Below are 24,474 nucleotides of genomic sequence, written 5' to 3' on the forward strand. Positions count from 1 at the left end.
TCCACTGTGAGAGACATAATCAAAAAAAAAATCCAGAAATCACAATGTATGATTTTTTTAACTATTTATTTGTATGATACAGCTGCAAATAAGTATTTGAACACCTGAGAAAATCAATGTTAATATTTGGTACAGTAGCCTTTGTTTGCAATTACAGAGGTCAAACGTTTCTTGTAGTTTTTCACCAGGTTTGCATACACTGGAGGAGGGATTTTGGCCCACTCCTCCACACAGATCTTCTCTAGATCAGTCAGGTTTCTGGGCTGTCGCTGAGAAACACGGAGTTTGAGCTCCCTCCAAAGATTCTCTATTGGGTTTAGGTCTGGAGACTGGCTAGGCCACGCCAGAACCTTGATATGCTTCTTACAGAGCCACTCCTTGGTTATCCTGGCTGTGTGCTTCGGGTCATTGTCATGTTGGAAGACCCAGCCTCGACCCATCTTCAAAGCTCTAACTGAGGGAAGGAGGTTGTTGCCCAAAATCTCGCAATACATGGCCCCGGTCATCCTCTCCTTAATACAGTGCAGTCGCCCTGTCCCATGTGCAGAAAAACACCCCCAAAGCATGATGCTACCACCCCCATGCTTCACAGTAGGGATGGTGTTCTTGGGATGGTACTCATCATTCTTCTTCCTCCAAACACGGTTAGTGGAATTATGACCAAAAAGTTCTATTTTGGTCTCATCTGACCACATGACTTTCTCCCATGACTCCTCTGGATCATCCAAATGGTCATTGGCAAACTTAAGACGGGCCTTGACATGTGCTGGTTTAAGCAGGGGAACCTTCCGTGCCATGCATGATTTCAAACCATGACGTCTTAGTGTATTACCAACAGTAACCTTGGAAACGGTGGTCCCAGCTCTTTTCAGGTCATTGACCAGCTCCTCCAGTGTAGTCCTGGGCTGATTTCTCACCTTTCTTAGGATCATTGAGACCCCACGAGGTAAGATTTTGCATGGAGCCCCAGTCCGAGGGAGATTGACAGTCATGTTTAGCTTCTTCCATTTTCTAATGATTGCTCCAACAGTGGACCTTTTTTCACCAAGCTGCTTGGCAATTTCCCCATAGCCCTTTCCAGCCTTGTGGAGGTGTACAATTTTGTCTCTAGTGTCTTTGGACAGCTCTTTGGTCTTGGCCATGTTAGTAGTTGGATTCTTACTGATTGCATGGGGTGGACAGGTGTCTTTATGCAGCTAATGACCTCAAACAGGTGCATCTAATTTAGGATAATAAATGGAGTGGAGGTGGACATTTTAAAGGCAGACTAACAGGTCTTTGAGGGTCAGAATTCTAGCTGATAGACAGGTGTTTAAATACTTATTTGCAGCTGTATCATACAAATAAATAGTTAAAAAATCATAAATTGTGATTTCTGGAATGTTTTTTTTTTATTATGTCTCTCACAGTGGACATGCACCTACGATGACAATTTCAGACCCCTCCATGATTTCCAAGTGGGAGAACTTGCAAAATAGCAGGGTGTTCAAATACTTATTTTCCTCACTGTAATAGTTCTTGAGATACCTAACAATTTATATATGCATCCTTAACTTCCCTAGTGGCTGTACGGGGCCTCTGGTGGCTGTGTGGGGTCTATGGTGGCTGTGCGGTGTCTCTGGCGGCTGTGCGGGATCTCTGGTGGCTATGTGGGATCCCTGGCAGCTGTGTGAGGTCTCTGGTGGCTATGCAGTGTCTCTGGTGGCTGTGTGGGGTCTCTGGTGGCTGTGTGGGGTCCCTGGTGGCTATGCGGGGTCCCTGGTGGGTGTGTGGGGTCTGTAGCAGCTGTGCAGGGTCCCTGGTGGCTGTGTGGGGTCTCTAGCGGCTATGCAGGGTCCCTGGCAGCTGTGTGAGGTCTCTGGTGGCTATGCAGTGTCTCTGGTGGCTATGCAATGTCTCTGGTGGCTGTGCAGTGTCTCTGATGGCTATGCGGGATCCCTGGCGGTTGTGTGGTGTCTCTGGTGGCTGTGTGGGGTCTCTGGTGGCTGTGTGGGGTCTCTGGTGGCTATGCAGGGTCCCTGGTGGCTGTGTGGGGTCTCTGGCAGCTGTGCAGGGTCCCTGGTGGCTGTGTGGGGTCTCTAGCGCCTATGCAGGGTCCCTGGCAGCTGTGTGGGTTCTTCGGTGGCTATGCGGGGTCCCTGGCAGCTGTGTGAGGTCTCTGGTGGCTATGCAGTGTCTCTGATGGCTATGCGGGGTCCCTGGTAGTTTTGTGGGGTCTCTGGTGGCTGTGTGGGGTCTCTGGTGGCTGTGTGGGGTCCCTGGTGGCTATGCGGGGTCCCTGGTGGGTGTGTGGGGTCTGTAGCAGCTGTGCAGGGTCCCTGGTGGCTGTGTGGGGTCTCTAGCGGCTATGCAGGGTCCCTGGCAGCTGTGTGAGGTCTCTGGTGGCTATGCAGTGTCTCTGGTGGCTATGCAATGTCTCTGGTGGCTGTGCAGTGTCTCTGATGGCTATGCCGGATCCCTGGCGGTTGTGTGGTGTCTCTGGTGGCTGTGTGGGGTCTCTGGTGGCTGTGTGGGGTCTCTGGTGGCTATGCGGGGTCCCTGGTGGCTGTGTGGGGTCTCTGGCAGCTGTGCAGGGTCCCTGGTGGCTGTGTGGGGTCTCTAGCGCCTATGCAGGGTCCCTGGCAGCTGTGTGGGTTCTTTGGTGGCTATGCGGGGTCCCTGGTGGCTGTGTGGGGTCTCTGGTGGCTGTGTGGTGTCTCTGGTGGATGTAGGTTTGCCACTTTTTCTTCAAGTCAAACCCGAACACTTTAGTGGCACAGGGCACTGAAGGGTCTGGAATGGATATTTGGGGGGAATCCCACGTCATTTTTTTTTTTAAATGACGGCGGGGTTCACCTTAATATCCATACCAGACCTGAAGGGCCTGGTAATTGAATTTGGGGGGACCTCCACGCTTTTTTTTTTTTTTTTATGAATGAATCCTCTCTGAATTGCCGGAGCCGACAATTCATTATAGCCGCAAGTCCGGTTTTAAATGACTTTTTTTTCCTTTCAGAAATGACACTTAGTGCAGAGACAGTTCTAAGTACAGGAAACATGCGATATTTCACATGCTAACTTTACACCCCCCCCTAGGTATGAAATTTAAAGTAATATTTCACTTTTATTGTTTCACTTTTAGCATTATTAAATTCACTGCTCCCGAAAAAACGTTAGTTTTTAAAACTTTTTTTGTCCCCTGGGGCAGGACCTGGGTCCCCAAATACTTTTTAGGACAATAACTTGCATATTAGCCTTTAAAATTAGCACATTAGATTTCTCCCATAGACTTTAACAGGGTGTTCCGCGGCTTTTCGAATTTGCCGCGAACACCCCAAATTGTTTGTTGTTCGCAGAACAGGCGAACAGGCAATGTTCGAGTCGAACATGAGTTAGACTCGAAGATCATCCCTAGTCCTGAGGGGGCTGCAAAGTCTTGCTTAGCATCAAGCTGCAGAAGGTAAGGTTCCCCATTGCCAGATCAGCTACATTAAGCGCACAAGGTTGTTCATTTTGTTCATATTGGAATTCATGCAACATCCTTCCTTCAGCTACTTAACCACTTCACGCCCACGCTATGGCCAAAAGACAGCTACAGCACAGTTTACTTTGCCTATGGTGCAAGGGCGGCACGCTCTGTTATGGCAGTGTCCTTTGGACTCAGCTGATCGCAGATCGGTGTAAAAAGCCAATCACAGCTGCTTTTTACCACATGATCAGCTGTTAGCCAATGACAGCTGATCACAGGATGTAAACACAAGTCGGCTTTTCTTTCCTCACACTTCCTGTCTGTGCTGAGCCAAAAGTTTTCCGGTAGGGCATTAATGGATGTCCTCTCATGATCGCACACCACTCGCCTGCCCTCTGCAGTGTGCTGGCACCACGCTCTGTGATCGCGAGTCCTTCTAATCACAGATCGGTATAATGGGCCAATTACAACGGCCCTTTACCACATGATCAGCTGTGTCCAATGACAGCTGATCACAGGAGGTAAACACAAGCCAGTTATCAGCTTGTCTTTCCTCATGTTTACAGCATGAGGAGAGAAGAAGAAAGCAGATAACCTGCCTCTGTTAAAGGGACATCGGCACTGATTATTAGGGCACTGATTATCAGTGTCCTGATTATCAGTGCCATGTCAAATGTGCCCACCAGTACTGCCTATTAGTGCCTATCAGTGCTACTAATTAGTGCCCACCAGTGCTGGCAATCAGTGTCCACCAGAGCCCATCAGTGCTGCCAATCAGTGCCCATCAGTGTCACCTATCAGTGCTGCCTATAAGTGCCGCCTACCATTGGCCTTCAGTGCCACCTCTCAGAGTGCATCAGTGTCACCTCTCAGAGCGCATCAGTGCCACCTATCAGTGCCCATCAGTGCCACCTCACCAGTGCTGCCTTATCAGTGCCCATCACTGCAGCCATTAGTGCCCATCAGTGCAGCCTCATCAGCACACATCAGTGAGAAAAATTTCAGTATGGGCACTACGCTAAAGTTAGTGGGGAATGGGAGAGTTATTTTGCTCCCATTCATAATTTGTTAAATTGCAGGGCTGCTGTCCTTTCAGAACTGTCTTGTAGGTCAGTCTGCGTTTCAGGGGTGCGTTTCCACCTCTGGGCGGCAGTTGGCGCTAGAGGGGTTCTGGCAGAGTCACTCTTTTCCAGCAGCCAATTAGAGGAGTTTTTCCCTCGCTGGGCATGCTGGGGAAGGGTATATCTGGGGCAGACGCCATTAATTCTAGGTCCGTTTTCGCGGGGTCCGAGTTCCCGGTACGGCATCCACCTTCAGGGTACGCGCATCCATGGACCCTGCCACCGTGGCCTACCTGGCCGGAGTTGCGCGCCATGCAGAGCTTCATCCTGATGATGAGAAGGGCCCCAGCGACTTGCTGGGTCCCAACCTTTGCTAAGAGGATCCTAAGCTGAGAGCTGGGGTACCTGTGACAGATACAGGTGTCCGCTTGTCTACCCAGGGACAGTTCGTCCTCCTGTCTAGTGGAGGGACGGAGATGCTGGGCCTAAACTGTCCCCGTTGCGGGGACCTGTCTGTGAAGATCCAGCTCTTTGCCCGATGCCAGCGATGCCGGGCCTACTTATTTGTGGCCGTTTCACCCACGCAGGCTCCGAAGGAGTACCGGGTGAACTTAATTACTGCTACCCTTACCGCGGAGGAGGAAACAGTATGGTCGGAGCCCTCCCCGTCGGTGGTGATCGTGGAACCAAAAGTCTGGGACCACGACGTGATTTCAGTATCATCCACCCTGACCCTACCTTCGGCTCACCTTCCTCACTGGAGGTAAGCCCTGGGGAAAACCTGGACTTAGAAATTGTTCTATGCAGTGTGACCAGTTCATCGGATGTGACAAACACTCAGGGCAATGCCACCTCAGAGATGACTGCAACTTCCACAGCGGTCTCCGTGTGGCGTGCCCCTACCGAAGAAGGACCCACTCCAGCCTCCCGCAGTTGCGGTCTAGGCCTACTTACTCAGTGCCCCTCAGACTGGCCGAGGGACCCCGCCACGGCAAAACCCTGCGGTCCCCTGCCAGCAGAGGAGTGGCGTCAAACGGAGTTTGATCTATCACCGGATGATTCTATGGTTGATGACTGTGACCTCTCTGATTATTTCCTCGAGCCCCATGTCCTAGAGTCACAAGGCTTCAAGGAATCCAGTGCCTCAGATGATGCTCAGGGGAGGAAGAACCGCTCCGGCCGAAGCGAACCGAGTGCCGGGTCTCAGCAGCCGTCTCTGGACATTCCCGCGTTTAACCTGGGGAGTCGGTGACTCAAATTCTGTGTCTGTTGCTGCACTCACTACCCCCGTGCCCCTTGTTGCCCCTATTTTGAGAAGGGCACCGGACGCTCTGGTGTTACCGGGACGTAGAGACCCACGAATCCTACCCAGATTGGCTCGTCTGCAGCGTGTGGTAGTCCAGAGGGTTGCCGCTGACTACGGGTACGAATACCCATATGTGCCACCCCCTCTCCTATACCAGATTGATCAGGAGGAAGCAAGATGGTGTCGGGATGCCGTGTGGAGTAATTTAAACGTCCCGCCAGAGGAACGTGAAACCCCCTACGTCTTTATTTGTGTGGGGAAACGATTTGAGGACTTTCCGAGATTGGAGCTGGGGCCGACACATCTACCGGGATCGAGTTGTGTTGAAGTGCCCCGGGAAAGAAGACCAGACCTTTACAGTGCAATCCACTACTCCAAGAGGAGACATCGTTTGGTTGCCTGACCCTCATTTTTATAAGTGAAAAAAAAAACATGCGGACTTTGCATGGCCTGTTAACTTTGCAGAAGTTGTGGACAAGGACTTTGCCCCCACTCCGTTTTGTACTTTTTCTCCCGGTTTCCCCTTCACCCCCCTGCTCCTCCAGATCCACATAGACTTTTGTGAAGAACTCTTGGGAGGGATTTGGGTCCAGTCAGTTAGAGTGGGACTTTGCCAACTTCTTCATCGCAGCTTTGGAAAAATCAGCAAGGAAAATAACTATTTTCCCTTTTTTTTTTACTTCCCCTTGCTGCTATTTCACCACGACACTGACAGGTATATTGCAGCTGTCAACCGGTGACCTTAACTGATTTTACTGGGAGGATTCGCTCAATCCAATTATTGCACCTTAAATCGCTAGGCCTGTGGCAGAGGTCCCGAGCCAGGCCTGTGGCAGAGGTCTGTTCCTCCCAGCGATTTACAATTGACACTTTGACTGCCAGGCTTGTGACAGAAGTCTGTCCGGGGGCACTTTACCCACTCTGGCTAGAGTGGCGACGAACTGATCTTATTATTACTAAGAGCAGGACTGCTCTTTTCATATCCAAGGCCTGATACTAAAGTTGTCCTCATGCTTCATCAACCTTTCCTATCTTGTCTTATGTTGATGTTGGCCATGTTGGGCCTTGGAATAGAGCAATGAAGAAAACCCAATTGATGACTGGACTTTCGCTCATTGCCTCAACTCACTAGTATCACCCCTAGACACCCTGCAAGGTAACTCAATACGTCGATCCCACAAACAACCAGCGGCTCCTGCGGGGGTAGCGCTACATTTGCTTGTTTAGCAAACAATAAAAAACCCAGTGGTGATTAAATATCACCAAAAGAAAGCTCTATTTTTGTGGAACAAATTATATAAACTTCATATGGGTACAGTGTAGCATGACCGCACAATTGTCATTCAAAATGCGACACCGCTTAAAGCTGAAAATTGGCCTGGGCAGGAATGGGGGTAAAAGTGCTCAGTAGGCAAAAGTGGTTACCCACTTAAGCCCCGGACCATTTTGCTGGTCAAAGACCAGGCCACTTTTTGCGATTCGGCACTGCGTTGCTTTAACTGACCATTGCGTTGTGCGATGTGGCTCCCAAACAAAATTGACATCCTTTTTTTCCCACAAATAGATCTTTCTTTTGGTGGTATTTAATCACCCCTGCGGGTTTTTATTTTTTGCGCTATAAACAAAAAAACAGTGACAATTTTGAAAAAAATTCAATATTTTTTACTTTTTGTTATAATAAATATCCCCAAAATATATATAAAAAAAGTTTTTTCCTCAGTTTAGGCCAAAATTTTTTATTCTACATATTGTTGCGCAAAAGGTATAGCGTCTACAAAATAGGGGATAGTTGATAGTTTTATGGCATTTTTATTAATATTTTTTTTTTTTTACTACTAATGGCGGCGATCAGCGATTTTTTTCGTGATTGTGGCACAACGGACACCTTTGACACATTTTTGGGACCATTGTCATTTTTACACTGTGGAGCCCTGCAGCTTCACCGCCCGTTTCCTACTGCGCATGCGCGAGTCGCGCAGTGCTTTGTAAATGGCAGACTGTCTTCTGGGACACACACCGGTCCCAGAAGACAACACACCCAAATGTCCCAGAAGACAACGCGATGAGGAGAAAGGGCAGAAAAGGAAGTGGCAGATAAGGACGATCTGCCTAGCAACAGCCATTTCTGGTAAGTATTAAAAAAATATATATTTCATTTTTTTTTTGCAGCATGTTTCTCTATTCATTTTTTTTTTTTTGGGGTGCACCTCTGCTTTAAGTATATTTATTAAAATACTGTGCGGAAAAAGTGTTTGGAATGGGTACAAAAAAGAATTACAATTTTATGTGTAGCAGATGTTTCCATTATTCTCCAATAATTACCTTGACATAAAGGCAGATTTCCTAACAGAGTATTTTTTAGCTTTGCCTGTATCCTTCAGATATATTTAGGTCCATTGAAGTTTGAGGCTTGGTTCACAAATGAGCAATCAGCGGCTCACAGCAGAAGTCTGGTGCATCCTCGATCATCATTTCAGGTCCGATTTCATCCCAAATTTTTTACTGAATTCAGACCTGAAACGGACCAAAAGACACACAGGACTCCTGTGCAAATCGCACCGGAGCCGCTGCGGAGATATGTGAACCGGCTCCATAGAGAGACAGTCAGGCCTCGTATACACGACCGAGTTTCTCGGCAAAAACCAGCAATAAACTTGCTGGGAGATATATTTTTGCCGAGGAAACTGGTCGTGTGTACATTTTTGTCGAGGAAACTGTCGAGAAACTCGACGAGCCAAAAAGAGAGCAAGTTCTCTATTTCCTCGACGGGAATGGAGAAACTTGCCTTGTTGAGTTCCTCGACAGCCTAACAAGGAACTCGACGAGGAAAACGATGTGTTTCGCCCGTCGAGTTTCTCGGTCATGTGTACGAGGCTTTACAATCTCCTGCTATTGCGAATTGGATGCAGAGAAACACAGCCTAAAAGAACAAAATTATCCCTTGAAATGAAACTGTGAATGCTTGTGAAATTTAATTTTTAATTTCCTAAACATTAAAAAAATGCAACCCATTTATATAGTAACCCTGCCCACTCTTTCATACACAGTACTTTGTATACCACCAGCAATCTATTACCAGGGCAGGAGGACTCGGTCACAGCAAGAAACATTATTATACCACAAATAAAATGCATTTATAGTAGGAATGCAAACAAGTCAAATATTATATATAATATCAATTGCAAAATTGAATGTATTAAATGTAAAAAGTCAAATATTATTTATAATAGCAATTGCCAAATTCCATTTAAAATAAAAATGCAAAAAAAGTCAAATATTTATGATAGTAATTGCTAAATTTGCATTTATAATAGAAATGCCAGCAAGTCAAATACTATGTATCATATCAGTTGCATAATTATGTTTATAATTGACATGGAAAAAAGTGAAATGATATTTATAATAGGGGACTTTTATCATGACGCAATCAGCCAGTTCCAGGTTAAATGAGGATCCTGGGAATAAAACATTGAAATAAAAGCAGATTTGCTTGTGTTGCTTATGAACATAATCTTGCCTAGTTTTTGAAAATAAAGTGATATTAATGAGAAAAGCACCACACATGGAATATTTTAACACGTGGATATAAATGTAGAATGGTGACATACAGCTCTATTGCAAAATATTCAGTCTACGGCTATCAGGGGAAACTTTTATTGAGTCATAAAATTATGTGTGATGTGAAAATTCTGCAGATTAGGTGTTCCTGAGAATAGAAAAAAATAATAAAAAATGTATTGTTCAACAAATAAAAACATACCTAGTTTAAAAAAATGACATTAAGGAGAAAAGCACCATTCATATTTTATAATGGAGGAATATAAATGTAGCAGTTTATTTTTTTTTTATTTACAAATGTTATTTTTTACTTACAGTACTTATGAATGTAATTTTCCCATTTTTCTAACAAAGGTACTTTTTTTAATTTCTTATGAATATTATCTTGCCTGGTTTCCCCAAAAAAGAGAGAAAGAAACCCAATAATTTGATTATTTTAAGAAAAACACCAATGTAATATCTTATGAATGTTATCTTCCCTAGCTTCCAAAAAAAAAAGAGAGCGAGAGAGAGAGAGAGAGAGAGAGAGAGAGAGAGAGAGAAAAGCACAATAATTTGAGTAATTTAAGATATACAGCCCTTTTGCAAAATAAAAAATTTTGGTCTACAGATAAAAGGGGAAACTTTTAGTATGTCCCAAAGTTATTAGCTGGTGATGAAAATTTTGCAGGTTAGGTATTTATTGGTAGAGTTTATGGTGTTAGTCCCTTGATGAAATAAGAGAAGCCTGACGTCCAGGGAAGCCAACACAAAGGGTTAATATCCAGGGTCTGCATCCTTTCTAGCTCTGGGGAAAGCACAGAACTTACTGCTCTCTCCAGCTTGCGCTGTTCAGGAGGATGTCATTGGATGAGGGGTTGGCTCACTTCCAGGGTTAAACCTCTATATACTTCTGCTACTAGGAGAACGAGACCTCAGAGTGAGAAAACCAGAGAGAGTACTGCTGTCAAAGCTCTAGACAGCTTTATCAGACAGCCAGAGACAGACTGCAGCACAGTGCTTATCTAAGACAACCAGAGACAACTGTCTTCAGAAAGACAAAGCCTTCTGCCAAGGAGAGAGGAAAAGATTCTACCAGTCACTTGTCAAGGACCAGCAACACACAGAAGCAACCATGTGTAAAGGATTAGCTGCCCTGCCCCACACCTGCCTGGAGAGGTGAGACTGCTCGGAGTACAACTAATACTGTGTCAGTAGGATGAACACTGATGTGCTGTTCTATACTGTGCACTGTAAAAGGCTGATCTACATAGGTCTTTTTTTTCCCTTAAATTCTTCATTAGCCTTTATAAGATTTAGACCCAAACTTAAGAAAACATAATATGATTCACAAAAGGCATCTTCAGTTTTTTGATCTTTTAATTTTTTTTTACCCATAATGATCAATATATTTTACAAAAAACACCTTTTTTTGTAATGTTGCATTTAATTCTTACTATCCATATTATCTTGGTTTCTTAAATTATTGTCAAGTATTTGAACTGCAGAGAAAAAACTGTAATGCACGTCAGTCTTCCAGGATCAGTTTGACCCAAATCTAAGCAGTTATACAATTTTAACAGCAGTATTCCCAGGAGGTCTTTTAAATTGTTGGCAACTATGTTGAAGGCTATAGTGCTAATTCCATGTCATTTATAATAGGCATGACATTTAAAAAAAAATAATGTAATACGTATTCTTTATTTTTACTGGTTACATACCTCAAGTTAGATAGCTGCTTTACTAAATATCTTAGTCCTCATACCGGCAGGCTTACTCACGTTTCTCCCTGACACTTGGTGTAAAAGTCTTGCACAGACAAGTGCTCAGCTTTTGCTTTGTGCTGCATTACTTTAAAATGAATGTGGTACCTAAATGCACGGATGCTACAATTCCCATTCAGTTCACAAATGCTTACCCTAATATGCCCATTCACAATGATGACCATCAGGACATTGACCAGAAGCAGCATTGGCACTGGACGTGTGCATAAACTCTTGGGATAATATTTGTAAGCTTATTAATGTATAGTTCCCGAGGTCAGTCACATTTTTTGGAAATGTGTAGATACAGTATGTCATCACAATACTTCACTTGAAACATTCAGATGATGCTGCCTACTAATTTCTAAGGATGATTTTGTTAAAACCCATACACTTAATCCAATCTATGAAGTCAAATTAGTTTTATAGAGTTGAAAGTATCAATATGTTTTTGTTTTTTTGCTTTCTGTTGCCAATGTGCAATGATTTTAGTGAAGGATAAATTGATGTGAAATGTTAAATAAGGGTAAGCATAGATGGATGGCATAGATGGACAGTTATCTTACTGAACTTGACATCTTCCTGTCCTCAAACTTGAAGGGGTACCATCTTCTGTACAACCATTAATACACAAAATCAACACTTAGCACCCTGTTTGCTTTGTGTAATCTCTAAGTGATAGCAAACACTTCTGACTGTCATAAGAATGCAATAGCTTCATGCCCCAATCAGGTCCAAATTAAGCCATGGATGGTCTCCCTAATTATCTGATAACTATACCTACTAAACATGTCATAAAAGGCTTGCAATGCTTTTTAGCTGTCCAAGACGCTGAGGTTGATGTACTAAAGGAGTGGAGGTTGTTAACTAAAACTGGCCATACATGTATACATTTATTTCATTCAGCTTGTGGGATGAACACAGACATCTAACAGATTCCTCCACCCAGGCTGACAGCATTAATGGATAAATCTACCCTGCCGGGGCATTTTATTCTGACAGCCGCCGCCAGCAGCTGTCAGCATACTTGGATAGTGCCTGCATCTAATTGGATACATGTGCTGTTCATCCGAGAAATTTCCAAAAGGCTTCTTTGACAAAAGTGGATTGAGCAGTCGACTTTTGTGAAAGTGGTGTGTGGTGCAGGCAGGGTCACACGCTGCTCGAATTTTGGCTGAACCAGCAGGAATCAGACAAACTTTGAGCAGTGTATGGCCAGCTTAAGCAAAGTGAATGTACGCTTTTCAAAATTTAAGTTCACTGAGTGATTACTTCAATTATAGTGAAGCCAAATACTATTACCAATTATGTCCAAGCAAAACACCTTGTTCAATCTCCCTCAGCCTCTATTTCTTTAAGCCGCGTACACACGATCAGTCCATCCGATGAGAACGGACCGATGGACCGTTTTCATCGGTTAACCGATAAAGCTGACTGATGGTCCGTCGCGCCTACACACCATCTGTTAAAAAAACGATTGTGTCAGAACGCAGTGACGTAAAACACAACGATGTGCTGAAAAAAACAAAGTTCAATGCTTCCAAGCATGCGTCGCCTTGATTCTGAGCATGCATGGATTTTTAACCGATGGTTGTGCCCACTAACGATCGTTTTTTTTCCCATCGGTTAGGAATCCATCAGTTAAACTTAAAGCAAGTTGGCTTTTTTTTAACCGATGGTTAAATAACCTATGGGGCCCACACACGATCAGTTTTGACCGATGAAAACGGTCCATCAGACCGTTGTCCTCTGTTTAACCTATCGTGTGTACGAGGCCTAAGATCATCAAGCACAGAATCTCAAGTAACAAGTTTATTCTCTCTTTATAAGTCAAGCATTCCTGGAAATTATTTTAACATCTTGACAAGTTTTTGTGTTCAAATCAAATTATATTCCAATGATTTATAGTGATGCCAAGTTTTACATTACATTGGGACTATTCTGTGCTTAATCCCAACCAAAACCCATGACCAACAGATGCTCAGAAAGGCACAAGAACAACATTCTTTTATATATCCTGCAAGAAAGTGGGATGTGTACTATCAAACATACAAATCTGTTATTTTTCAAACTTTAAGGACATGCAGTATAATGGAGATAGGATATGCAACTTTTATGCATGGGATCATTTCAAAGCACTCAACGTTGTGTATAGATGTAAAGTATGAGTAGACACACAGTAACTCAAGGCAAAGGAATGCTATGCTTATGTTTTGAACCAAGCTATATAACTTCATTATGGAAAAGCAATCTTTTGCACGGCATTTATAAAACTATACTCAGAATTTGTTCAACAACTCAGGTTTGCTGTAAATTAATTCCTTTAATGCTTTTTTTAAGACCTTTTCTTAAAATTCATAAGGAAGCATCACTTGGTTTGGAAGAATTAAACCACAGCGCTGTAATTCAGGATATACTGTGTGCCCCTTTATATACTGTAGTTCACTCACATATTTTCCACTTAGAAGTACTTTATTACAGTATTATGTGGTCTGATTGGTATCAGGTTAAAACAGCTTTAACTTTCCGCAGATCAAACACTTTGGTCGGTTGCAAGCGTGTCTATGAAATTATGTCTCCTTTTTTATAACTACCAGGCTCATTTTCAAATATATGGAAATCATCAATGTTACAACAAGAGCTGCTTGGAAAGATAAACTATCACTTACCAGCCTATTTACTGTGGTTTTCATGGTCTGGGCCACCAAGGGATTTTGTTAACATGCCTATTTGTCATCATGGTATTACTGCTGCTTAACCTTTTGATCTACAGCTGTTTTGGAGATCTCAGTTTAATCAATAACTTTTAATATTTGGTATTAATATTGCAACGTGATTTATGAAGATTTACTTGGAGTTTGCACTGCCTGCATTTGAAGCTTACATACACATTGCCTGTAAACATCCTCTAGATTTGTAACTTTGCACTATGCATTGTAATTAGCCACAATCCAAAACCACTCTGTGGTAGATATACATGAAGTGTCGGCTTGTATGATCTTCACTTTCAGTCTTGCCATCACACAGACATGAATGAAGTGTCATACAACATTTCATACATGTCTGCTTCCCTACCCTCTTCCACTGCGACAGCCAAGAGTCAAGGGTTATCAGGTTTGCCATATGCATTCAATGTATATAACACATATATGACATCTCATAAATGTGCCAAAATGTAAATGACATGTTTCATGATGCAATGTGCATATGGGGCGAATGTAGAATAGTCATTTATGAGCTGCCAGTGACAAATACCAAGTTTGCCACAATAGGCAGTGCAACTGTGCCAATAAAATAGTAAATTATTAATTCAGGTATAATATTTTGTATACTCCTGAAATGTTTCATTCACAAATTTGACAAAGGTTATCAAACAAATCTGATTTCTTTCTATAAGGAAGTAAGCAAAACCTTAGACAAAGGCATGTCTGTGGATATAGTATAATTAGATTTTGCAAAAACATTTGACACAGTTCCCCACACACAGCTAATGTGTAAGTCTACAGGCTTGGAAAGATCAATTTGTAATTGGATAGAAAACTGGCTAAAAGAGCATATCCAGAGTGGAGTGGTTAATGATTCATACTCAAAAGGTTCAGTGTTGGGACCCTCACTTTTTAATATATTTATAAATAATATAGGGTCTTTGATTAAAGGTACTACCGGTATTTAAGTGTTTTCAGATGATGCCAAGTTATGCAGTGGAATAATATCCTTACAGGATGTCTCCAACTTAAAAGCCAACCTCAATGCACTGTTTAATTAGGCATCTATGTGGTAAATGAGGTTTAATGTTGATAAATGTAAAGTTATACACTTGGGGGCTAAGAATATGCATGCATCTTAAATATTAGGAGGAAAACAGATGGGGAAATCACTGATGGAGAAGGATCTGGGTGTTCTGGTAGATCATAAGCATAATAGCATGCAATGCTAAGCTGTGGTTTAAAAAGCGAGCAAAGTCATTTCTTGTATTAAAAGAGGTATGGACTCCAGAGAGAAATATATAATTTTACCCATACACAAATCATTAGTAGGACCTCATCTGGAATACACAGTTCAGTTTTGGGCACCAATTCACAAAAAAAGATATTGGTAAACTGAGTGCAGAGAAGGGCAACCAAACTGATAAGACACGGAGGAGCTTAGCTATGAGGAAAGTTTAGAGAAACTGAATTTTTCTTGAGAAGATGAGATTAGGGGGATATGATCAACATGTATACATGCATAAGTGGTCCATATAGTGAACTTGGTGTTGAGTTATTCACTTTAAGGTCATCACAGAGGGCAAGGGAGCACTCTTTACGTCTGAATTTATTCTCCAAATATGGAAAGGCTTTTTCACAGTATAAGCTGTTAAAATGTGGAACAGACTTTTTCAAGAGCTTGTTCTGGTTAACTGAGTAGATTGTTTAAAAAAACCTGGATTATTTCCTAGATACATATAATATAACGGTATACTAATAATTATAGGTAAAGTTGATCCAGGGAATATCTGATTGCCTCTTGGGGATCAGGAAGAAATCTTCTCCCCCACTTGAGCAAATTGGATCATGCTTTATTGGTTGTTTTTGTCTTCATCTGGATCAACTATAAGTATAGGATTTTGTATATATGTTTTGTATACTATGTTTTCATTCTATTAGTTGAACTGGATGGACTTGTGTCTTTTTTCAACCAGACTAACTATGTAACATTGTAATAAAACCAGAACCCTAGTAAAGTTAATGGAAGGGGAAAGGAAGCAATACTGTTAGTTTATTCCTGTCATTTATTGTGGCTAATAGGAAAACTACTGTAAAAAAGGTGTGTGAAGCTGGGCACTGCCATAGGGTACAATTTCCAAAAAGTAAAAAAAAAAATACAGTAGGGATAGAACCCTGTTCGTGGGGATTCATAGCCAACATGGACAATACACAAATCTGTCAAATAATACATTTATGGGATGCCTTAAAGTTGAACTTTGTATTTTGGAACTGGCACTGTGACAGATAGGGGACATTATTGGTCACATTTCCTTATTACAGACAGCAGCAACACCCTGATCTACTTTCATTTGATTAATAGTGTAGTGTGGCTTGATCAGCAGAAGTAGAGCCTTGAAATACTATAATTTTTTGTTCAGAAAAAAAAAAACTGCCATTGCTAGGTTTATTGCTCCATCACTAGCCCCACTAGAGCCATGACCTCTTTTGCCTCATGCCCTTCAACTTCCTCCTCCACCTACTCCTCCTCTCCTTCCTCATTTACCTCTTCTGCTTTCTCGTTAGCCACCTCCTCCCTCTCTCTCTCTCTCTCTCTCTCTCTCTCTCTCTCTAGCTCCTTCTTGAATTCTTCCTCCTCCACCTCCTCAACCACCATCACCACCTCCTCCCTCTACTGCTCCTCTCCTTTGCCTTTTTCTCCTTCACCTACTCAACCATCACTACTTCCTCCCTCTACTCCTCTTGCACTTCCTCCTTCTACTCTGGTTCTCTTTCTTCCTCACCTCATCTTTCTCCACCTCCTTCACCACCACCTCCTCTTCATTCTTCTCCTCCTCTCCTTTCTTTTCACCTCTTTCTCCTTTACCTCCTATGTGATTATGGCAGGAGGGAAAACTCAAGGAAGCAGTTTTTTTCTTCCCTCTACCAGTGGCTCTTCATCTAGGCTGCACCATTTTGGTCCATTTTGAAGAGGCGACTAAAATGGTGAGCTGTGATGAGGCAGAGATTAGTGACACAATCTCTCTTGTGTTCCTCCTAGAGCACACACTGAGTTGATAGATGAGAACATTTATAAAAAAACATTCACTGCAAGTTCTGCATTTAGCACAAAGTTGACCTGAGCAGTCCAACATTAACATATTCCCAACCTCACCCCCATAGAGCTACTGCTTTAGTTTTTATGAACAATCGTCTTGCCTTATGATTAATTTTACAAGAACATTGACACAAAATACTACTCTCCTTGAGAAAATCTGAAAAATAAATTTAAATAGCATAAGCATGTGTCTATCCATAGCATGGGTTAATATGCCTTTGAAGAAAAACTATAGTGTTTTATGCACAATCTATAATAAAGCCATACATCAGGATATATATATTTTTATTACAAGCTCCCCTGGAAGTAAAAAAAAAAAAAAAAAAAAAAAGGTGGCTGCAATATTCACTATGAATCCAAGACTGTCTCCTGCAGTACCCCTTATGGGTCACAGGATGTCCTCAGTCTTCTGGGTTAAATGACAACATCACTCATCCTGGAAAACTGAGGACAGCCTGTGAGTGCAAGGCCTTATGACAGCGTTCCTTACCACAGTGCCTTATACTTTAAGCATAGAGATGTAGAGTGCAGTGTTAACTAGTTATGCCAGTGCCATTCTCTTCATCATTTATCATTAGCCACTGTCTGGAGAAAACTGAAGAGAAAGAGGTTCCAGCATGTTACATGAGTGATCAGAGAACATCAGACACATTATAGGAAAAGGCATGGTAGGTCAATAATGGGTAAAAGATTAGCTTTGGAGAGACCATAGGGAATGTTAATGACAAGATCCTCTGATTGCTGTTTTTTGAGTACAGCTTCCACAGTACATGTCCTCTTTAAGCCATTGACCTGGTACAAGTGCAGAGATCAGTAGACTTGACTTTTCTCCAACCTCATTTCTTTCATGATTATTCTTGGTTATTAGATCAAAGGGGTTAAATTACTGAATGAGTAGAGACTGTTCACTTAAAAAAGTATGATGGTTTTCAACTATTGTGCAGTGATTCATGAATTATGTTAAAATTCACAATGCTGCATAAAGAAAGACTTCTGTTTTCATACTTCTGAGGTAAATACACCTGGTAGACAATCATTAAAAACATTGTGAATATCACAATGTCTATATATAGGTTTGAGGAAAAGTTAAAACATTTTCTATGTATTGCTTAGACCATCAGTCCCTTTCCTGAGAAGAACACAGCAGGTAAGTATTCATTCAAATAATTACTATATTTACAGCTCACTATACATTAGCATGATGGTCAATAAGAAGATTTCTCCTTACATGTGTGGTCATTGGGAAGGGTCCCCCTTTACAGACAGCAAAAGTTGTCAGTGGTTACTTATCTCAGAAACAGAAACCGCTCTTTGCTCAAGGAACCCCTAAAAACCTCTGGAGGAACCCTGGTTGAGAAAGGCTGTTAAAGAGTATCAGAGAAAACATATGTCTAAGAATCAACAGTACAGCTTAGGTATCACCAGGGTCCTATATAAAAAGTGTTTAGTAAGACCCAACCCAAGGGTTCCAAATAAACCCACATTTTTGTGATTTACATCTGAACTCATAAATTAGTTGATATAACAAGATTATAGAGTTAACTAGACAGATCCATTCAGCTACTGTAGAAGAGGAGGAGCCCTTTCATGTGAGCAAAATTAAAATTTTTTTGGCATAAAAGATACGCTCCCTGAAGACGGTTTAACTGAAACGTGACGTCGAGGCGGTATCCGAGCGCACACGCATAGCCACGCACTTCCGGTCTCACTGGTTGATGGACAACTAGCGGTGGAACGCACGCTAGTGGACCAGGACGCGGCCATCTCTTATCTTGTCTTACTATCCCCACCACCTACAGCCTCAGTGCCGGGAACGGGCACCAGCAACAGTAAGAGGCCATTTGGCATTGTAATTTTAACTTTTGTATATTAAATGGTTTTACACTATGGTGGTATCTCTTCTCCTTTCTTGGTACACCATTTGCTGCAATCGCTGACATTGGAATCCAATGAGACCCTGCTGATCCTCATTTAAAACAAGCCTGATCGACCATATTTTAAGTAATCTGGTCAACACCGTGTGGTAAGGAGCCATCCATTATTATTCTGGTGACCTATAGGTGAAGGCGGATCACTTCTTTCTCGCACTTTGGCTATTTTGAAGATTCACAAGCACTTTAGCATTTGCACTTTTCCCTGCGATTTGGGATTGGATTATTTGCATTTTGCACCTGGACTTGATACAACACTGGATCCATTTTGCACTTAACTATTTATTTGCTGGACATTCTTTTAAATTTTTTTTTTTTTTTATATATATTTTATTTATTTTCCACAGCATTTGGCACTATTGTACTTATAGAGTTTAGACTATAATCTGTTTGGTTTTTCACATAGATTTGGGTACACAGTTACACTGTGTACTACTCAAACGCACATTGTGACACGCATCCACTATTTTGATATAGCGCCCCTCACCTCACTATACAATATATGCAAGTCAGTCACCTGATTTTATTTAGGATGCAGCTTCACTCAGTTAGTCACTTGATTTATCAAGTATATAATTTAGTGTAATTCATTTGGTGCGAGATTTCTTTTTCCTGTAAACATAAAAGTACAATATACACAACAGAGTTTTGGCATATTTAGAGAGAATATTTACCCGAGAATAGTAGAAATAAAATCAACAAGTAATAAAACAAGTAACTAAAATGAAAAACATGACTTAATTTGGTACCATGAAAGTCCTGTGTTCTTTTATTTCCTAATATATCTGTATGAGATGTTGAGATACCTTAAAGGGGATATAATGATTTTTTGTGGCTGCATCCAGTAGAACTCTGCAGAATGCACTGTGAATAGTTACATAGTTATCCAGACTTAGAAAGACACAAGTTTATCTAGTTTAAAGAAGTCCAGCCTGAGCTTTTTAGGATGGACTTCTCCTAAAGCTCACAGAAGTACAATTAGTTTTGCACTCCTGTGACCCGTTTTCAGCAGAGAGCAAACTTCAGACCGCTCTCCACCACTGCAATCAGTCGAGGCAGCGCTTCATCCCGACGGCCGAAGTCTGGGTCCGCCAGCTGCCTTGACTGATGGCTGCTCCACACCCCTCCACAGCTCAGCGCTCCAATGAGAGTGAAGGAGCAGAGAGGAGAGCTGCTGATTGACAGTCAGCAGCTCTTCTCTCTGGGAGGAGTAAGAACCGAGCCATTGGCTGTGTAAGGTAGCTCGGTTCTCAGTGCAGACGCCAGGGGACAGCTGCAGCATAGGTCTGATGCTGCATCCACCTAGGTAAGTATGAATAGGAAAAAAAAAACATACTTCTCTTTTAACCAATAGAAATAAATAAATAAATAAATAGAAAACCTCCATATACAGAATTCTCTATTCACAGTTTATACAGAGGAAGGCAAAAAATAAAACCTACAGTTGCAATAAAAAGTATGTGAACCTTTTTGGAATGATATGGGTTTCTGCACAAATTGATCATAAAATGTGATCTGATCTTCATCTAAATCACAACAATCGACAATCACAGTCTGCTTAAACTAATAACACACAAATAATTAAATGTTACCATGTTTATATTGAACACACCATGAAAACATTCAGAGTGCAGGTGGAAAAAGTATGTGAACCCCTAGACTAATGACATCTCCAAGAGCTAATTGGAGTGAGTTGTCAGCCAACTGGAGTCCAATCAATGAGATGATATTGGAGGTGTTGGTTACAGCTGCCCTGCCCTATAAAAAACACACACCAGTTCTGGGTTTGCTTTTCATAAGAAGCATTGCCTGATGTGAATGATGCCTCACACAAAAGAGCTCTCAAAAGACCTACAATTAAAAAGTGTTGACTTGCATAAAGCTGGAAAGGGTTATAAAAGTATCTCCAAAAGCCCTGCTGTTTATCAGTCCACGGTAAGACAAATTGTCTATAAATGGAGAAAGTTCCGCACTGCTGCTACTCTCCCTAGGAGTGGCCGTCCTGTAAAGATGACTGCAAGAGCACAGCGCAGACTGCTCAATGAGGTGAAGAAGAATCCTAGAGTGTCAGCTAAAGACTTACAAAAGTCTCTGGCATATGCTTATATCCCTGTTAGCGAATCTATGATACATAAAACACTAAAAAATAATGAATTTCATGGGAGGATCCCACAGAAGAAGCCACTGCTGTCCAAAAAAACATTGCTGCATGTTTACAGTTTGCACAAGAGCACCTGGATGTTCCACAGCAGTACTGGCAAAATATTCTTTGGACAGATGAAACCAAAGTTGAGTTGTTTGGAAGAAACCAACACCACATGTGTAGAGAAAAAGAGGCACAGCACACCAACATCAAAACCTCATCTCAACTGTGAAGTCTAGTGGTGGGGGCATCATGGTTTGGGGCTGCTTTGCTGCCTCTGGGCCTGGACGGATTGCTATCATTGAAGGAAAAATGAATTCCCAAGTTTATTTTGCAGGAGAACTTAAGGCCATCTGTCCACCAGCTGAAGCTTCATAGAAGATGGGTGTTGCAACAGGACAACGACCCAAAGCATAGAAGTAAATCAACAACAGAATGGCTTAAACAGAAGAAAATACTCCTTCTGGAGTGGCTCAGTCAGAGTCCTAACCTCAACCCGATTGAGATGCTGTGGCATGACCACAAGAAAGCGATTCATACCAGACATCCCAAGAATATTGCTGAACTGTAACAGTTCTGTAAAGAGGAATGGTCAAGAATTACTCCTGATCGTTGTGCACATCTGATCTGCAACTACAGGAAACGTTTGGTTGAAGTTATTGCTGCCAAAGGAGGTTCAACCAGTTATTAAATCCAAGGGTTCACATACTTTTCCCACCTGCACTGTGAATGTTTACATGGTGTTTAATTCTTTGTGTGTTATTGGTTTAAGCAGACTGTGATTGTCTATTGTTGTGACTTAGATGAAGATCAGATCACATTTTATGACCAATTTGTGCAGAAATCCATATCATTCCAAAAGGGTTCACATACTTTTTATTGCAACTGTATAAAGCTTAATAAAAGTTGATCCAGTGGGGAAAATATACATTTCTTCCTGATCCCCCAGAAGGCTATTTGTCATTCCCTGGATCTGGTGTTAATACCTATACGTTTTTACAGACACTTTTCTGAGCGTTTTTTGCAGCTTAAAAACAGCTCTCCATGTTAGTCTATTGCCTCATGCCCACCATGACGTTTTTGAGCTGTAGATGGCTGAGCCGTTTTTAAGCTGCAAAAAAAACCTAGGACCAGTGCGTTCTGAAGCTCCAGCATTAGAGCTGTAAAAACGCTAGACGTTAAAAAACGCTCAAACGCTCAAAAACACACAAAAAACGCTCAAAAACGTGCAAAAACGCTACCGCAGAGTTTTTGAGCTCCAGCTAAAAAAAAAACAAAAAAAACATGGACAGGCATTTTTAAGCTATAAAAAAGGCTAAAAAGAAGTGGCTGTAAAAACATCCATGGAAATGAAGCCTTAGGCCCCATACACACGATAGAATTTATCCGCGAATACGGTCCAGCGGACCGTTTCCGCGGATAAATCCTCTGGTGGATTTCGGCGGATTTTCATGCGATGGTGTGTACACACCATCGCATTGAAACCCGCGCCGAAATCCTCTGGCGATGACGTGTCGCGCCGTCGCCGCGATTATGACGCGGCGACGTGCGCGACGCTGTCATATAAGGAATTCCACGCATGCGTCAAATCATTACGACGCATGCGGGGGATCCCTTCGGACGGATGGATTCGGTGAGTCTGTACAGACCAGCGGATCCATCCGTTGGGATGGATTCCAGCAGATGGATTTGTTCTGCATGTCAGCGAATATCCGATCTGCTGGAATCCATCCCAGGGGAGATATATACGCGGATAAAGATCCGCTGTCGTGTACACACCATAGGATCTATCCGCAGAAACCCATTTGCTGGGATTTATCTGCGGATGGATTCTATGGTGTGTATGGGGCCTGAAAGTCAATATCCAGTTATTTTTTTGTTATATTTTGAAAAATAAAATAAAAAAATAAACTGCAAACATATGCAAAATGTGCTTTTGATGCATTTGATCAGTGCATTATGGGAAACAAAAAGTATATGATGAGTTAAGCTTTACTGTTTTATTTCAAAGCATGTGATAAATCACAGATGGCATTCACTAAAAAAAATCATGCCCATGTTCTTTTAAAGAAACGTATATACACTTGACAATATCCATATGCTTTCTAAAACCATATGAATACATAGGAGATATATGAAGTTACTAATTCCCAGCTGTTACATTGGTTTTATTGTGAAGCATGTACACATCTTTGGAATATATTCTTTATCTGTTTGCATTTGGCATCACATGATTTTTCTGCCTTAATATTAATCATGTATTTATGACACAAAGTTGAACCTGGAGCTTCATAATTGTTTGCAGGATATGATGTTTTTCAAAGATTGTGCAATGGTTCTTGAATTATGTTAAAATTCACAATGCTGCACAAAAAAAAAGCCTTCTATTTTTATACTTGTAAGGTGAATACATCTGGTAGACAATGTTTTTATTGATGGCAGATATTACTTCCATTTGTTTCCTTATTCTGATTTAGTGTTTATTTGGTTCTTTGTTGACATTGAAGCTAAATTCACTCGGCGTTGAGGCTGAATGTCACAAAGAAACAATTGAAACCTTTTTTTTCCATCATCGGCTATAGAACAAGGGATACTTCTTTATGGAAAGAACAGAAACAATAAAAGATGTGACAGTAATATGTCAAAAGGAATAATTAATGACAATTCACAGGGTGCCAGACAATTTCCAAGGAAATTGGTACTGAGAGAATAGGGAAGCTGCTATTAGCTGCTTAAAATGCTACTTTTGAGGCTGTCATGGTGATCCGGTGATTATAACGCTTTCTGAACCACTAACATGGAACAATAATCCAGCAGCACTTTTGACTTGATTCTGACTTTTTGGATCAACAGACTTTTCTAGGGCAATAATTTATTGATTCCAGAGACAGCCAGGCTAATAGTAATTTTAGTAGAAGGTCAGACTATGTTTCCTTCATTTAATTCTACTTTAATATTGGGGGTACAGTGTTGGCCAGCACTACAGAGGTAAAATATTTGGGGGTACTTATTTCAGGTAAATGCAAAATGAGCAAACAGTGTAGCCAGGCAGTGGTAAAAGCGAATGGAATTCTAGGGTGCATCACTGGAGGGGAAGGTGGTCCTGATCCTCATATATATATATCTTTAGTTAGACCTAATTTGGAATACTGGGCCAGATTCACATAGAAGAGCGGCGGCGTAACGTATCGTAGATACGTTACACCGCCGCAATCTTTCATCGCAAGTGCCTGATTCACCAAGCACTTGCGATGAAAACCTACGCCGGTGGCCTCCGGCGCAAGGCGGGCCAATTTAAATGGGCATGTGCCATTTAAATGAGGCGCGCTCCCGCGCCGGACCTACCGCGCATGCTCCGTTTCCGAACTCCCGCTGTGCTTTGCGCGAAGTGACGTCATTTTTCGAACGGCGACGTATTCCGTAATTCCGTATTCCCGGACGTGTTACACAAACGACGATATTTTTTAAATTTCGACGCAGGAA

The 24,474-nt window shown here is 42.0% G+C and overlaps 1 protein-coding gene across 1 annotated transcript in view; it reads left to right on the forward strand.

Moving 5' to 3' along the window:
* The first annotated feature begins 10,244 nt into the window (after positions 1–10,244).
* Positions 10,245–24,474, forward strand: part of RGS5 (regulator of G protein signaling 5) — a 167,681-nt gene continuing 153,451 nt past the window's right edge. The window contains exon 1 of the mRNA XM_040360167.1: positions 10,245–10,531. Within this exon, the coding sequence (XP_040216101.1) occupies positions 10,488–10,531 (44 nt within the window). The 5' untranslated portion in view covers positions 10,245–10,487. The remainder of the gene's footprint in view (positions 10,532–24,474) is intronic.

This window comes from Rana temporaria, chromosome 7 (assembly GCF_905171775.1).
Source record: "Rana temporaria chromosome 7, aRanTem1.1, whole genome shotgun sequence".
Taxonomy (NCBI): Eukaryota; Metazoa; Chordata; class Amphibia; order Anura; family Ranidae; genus Rana; species Rana temporaria.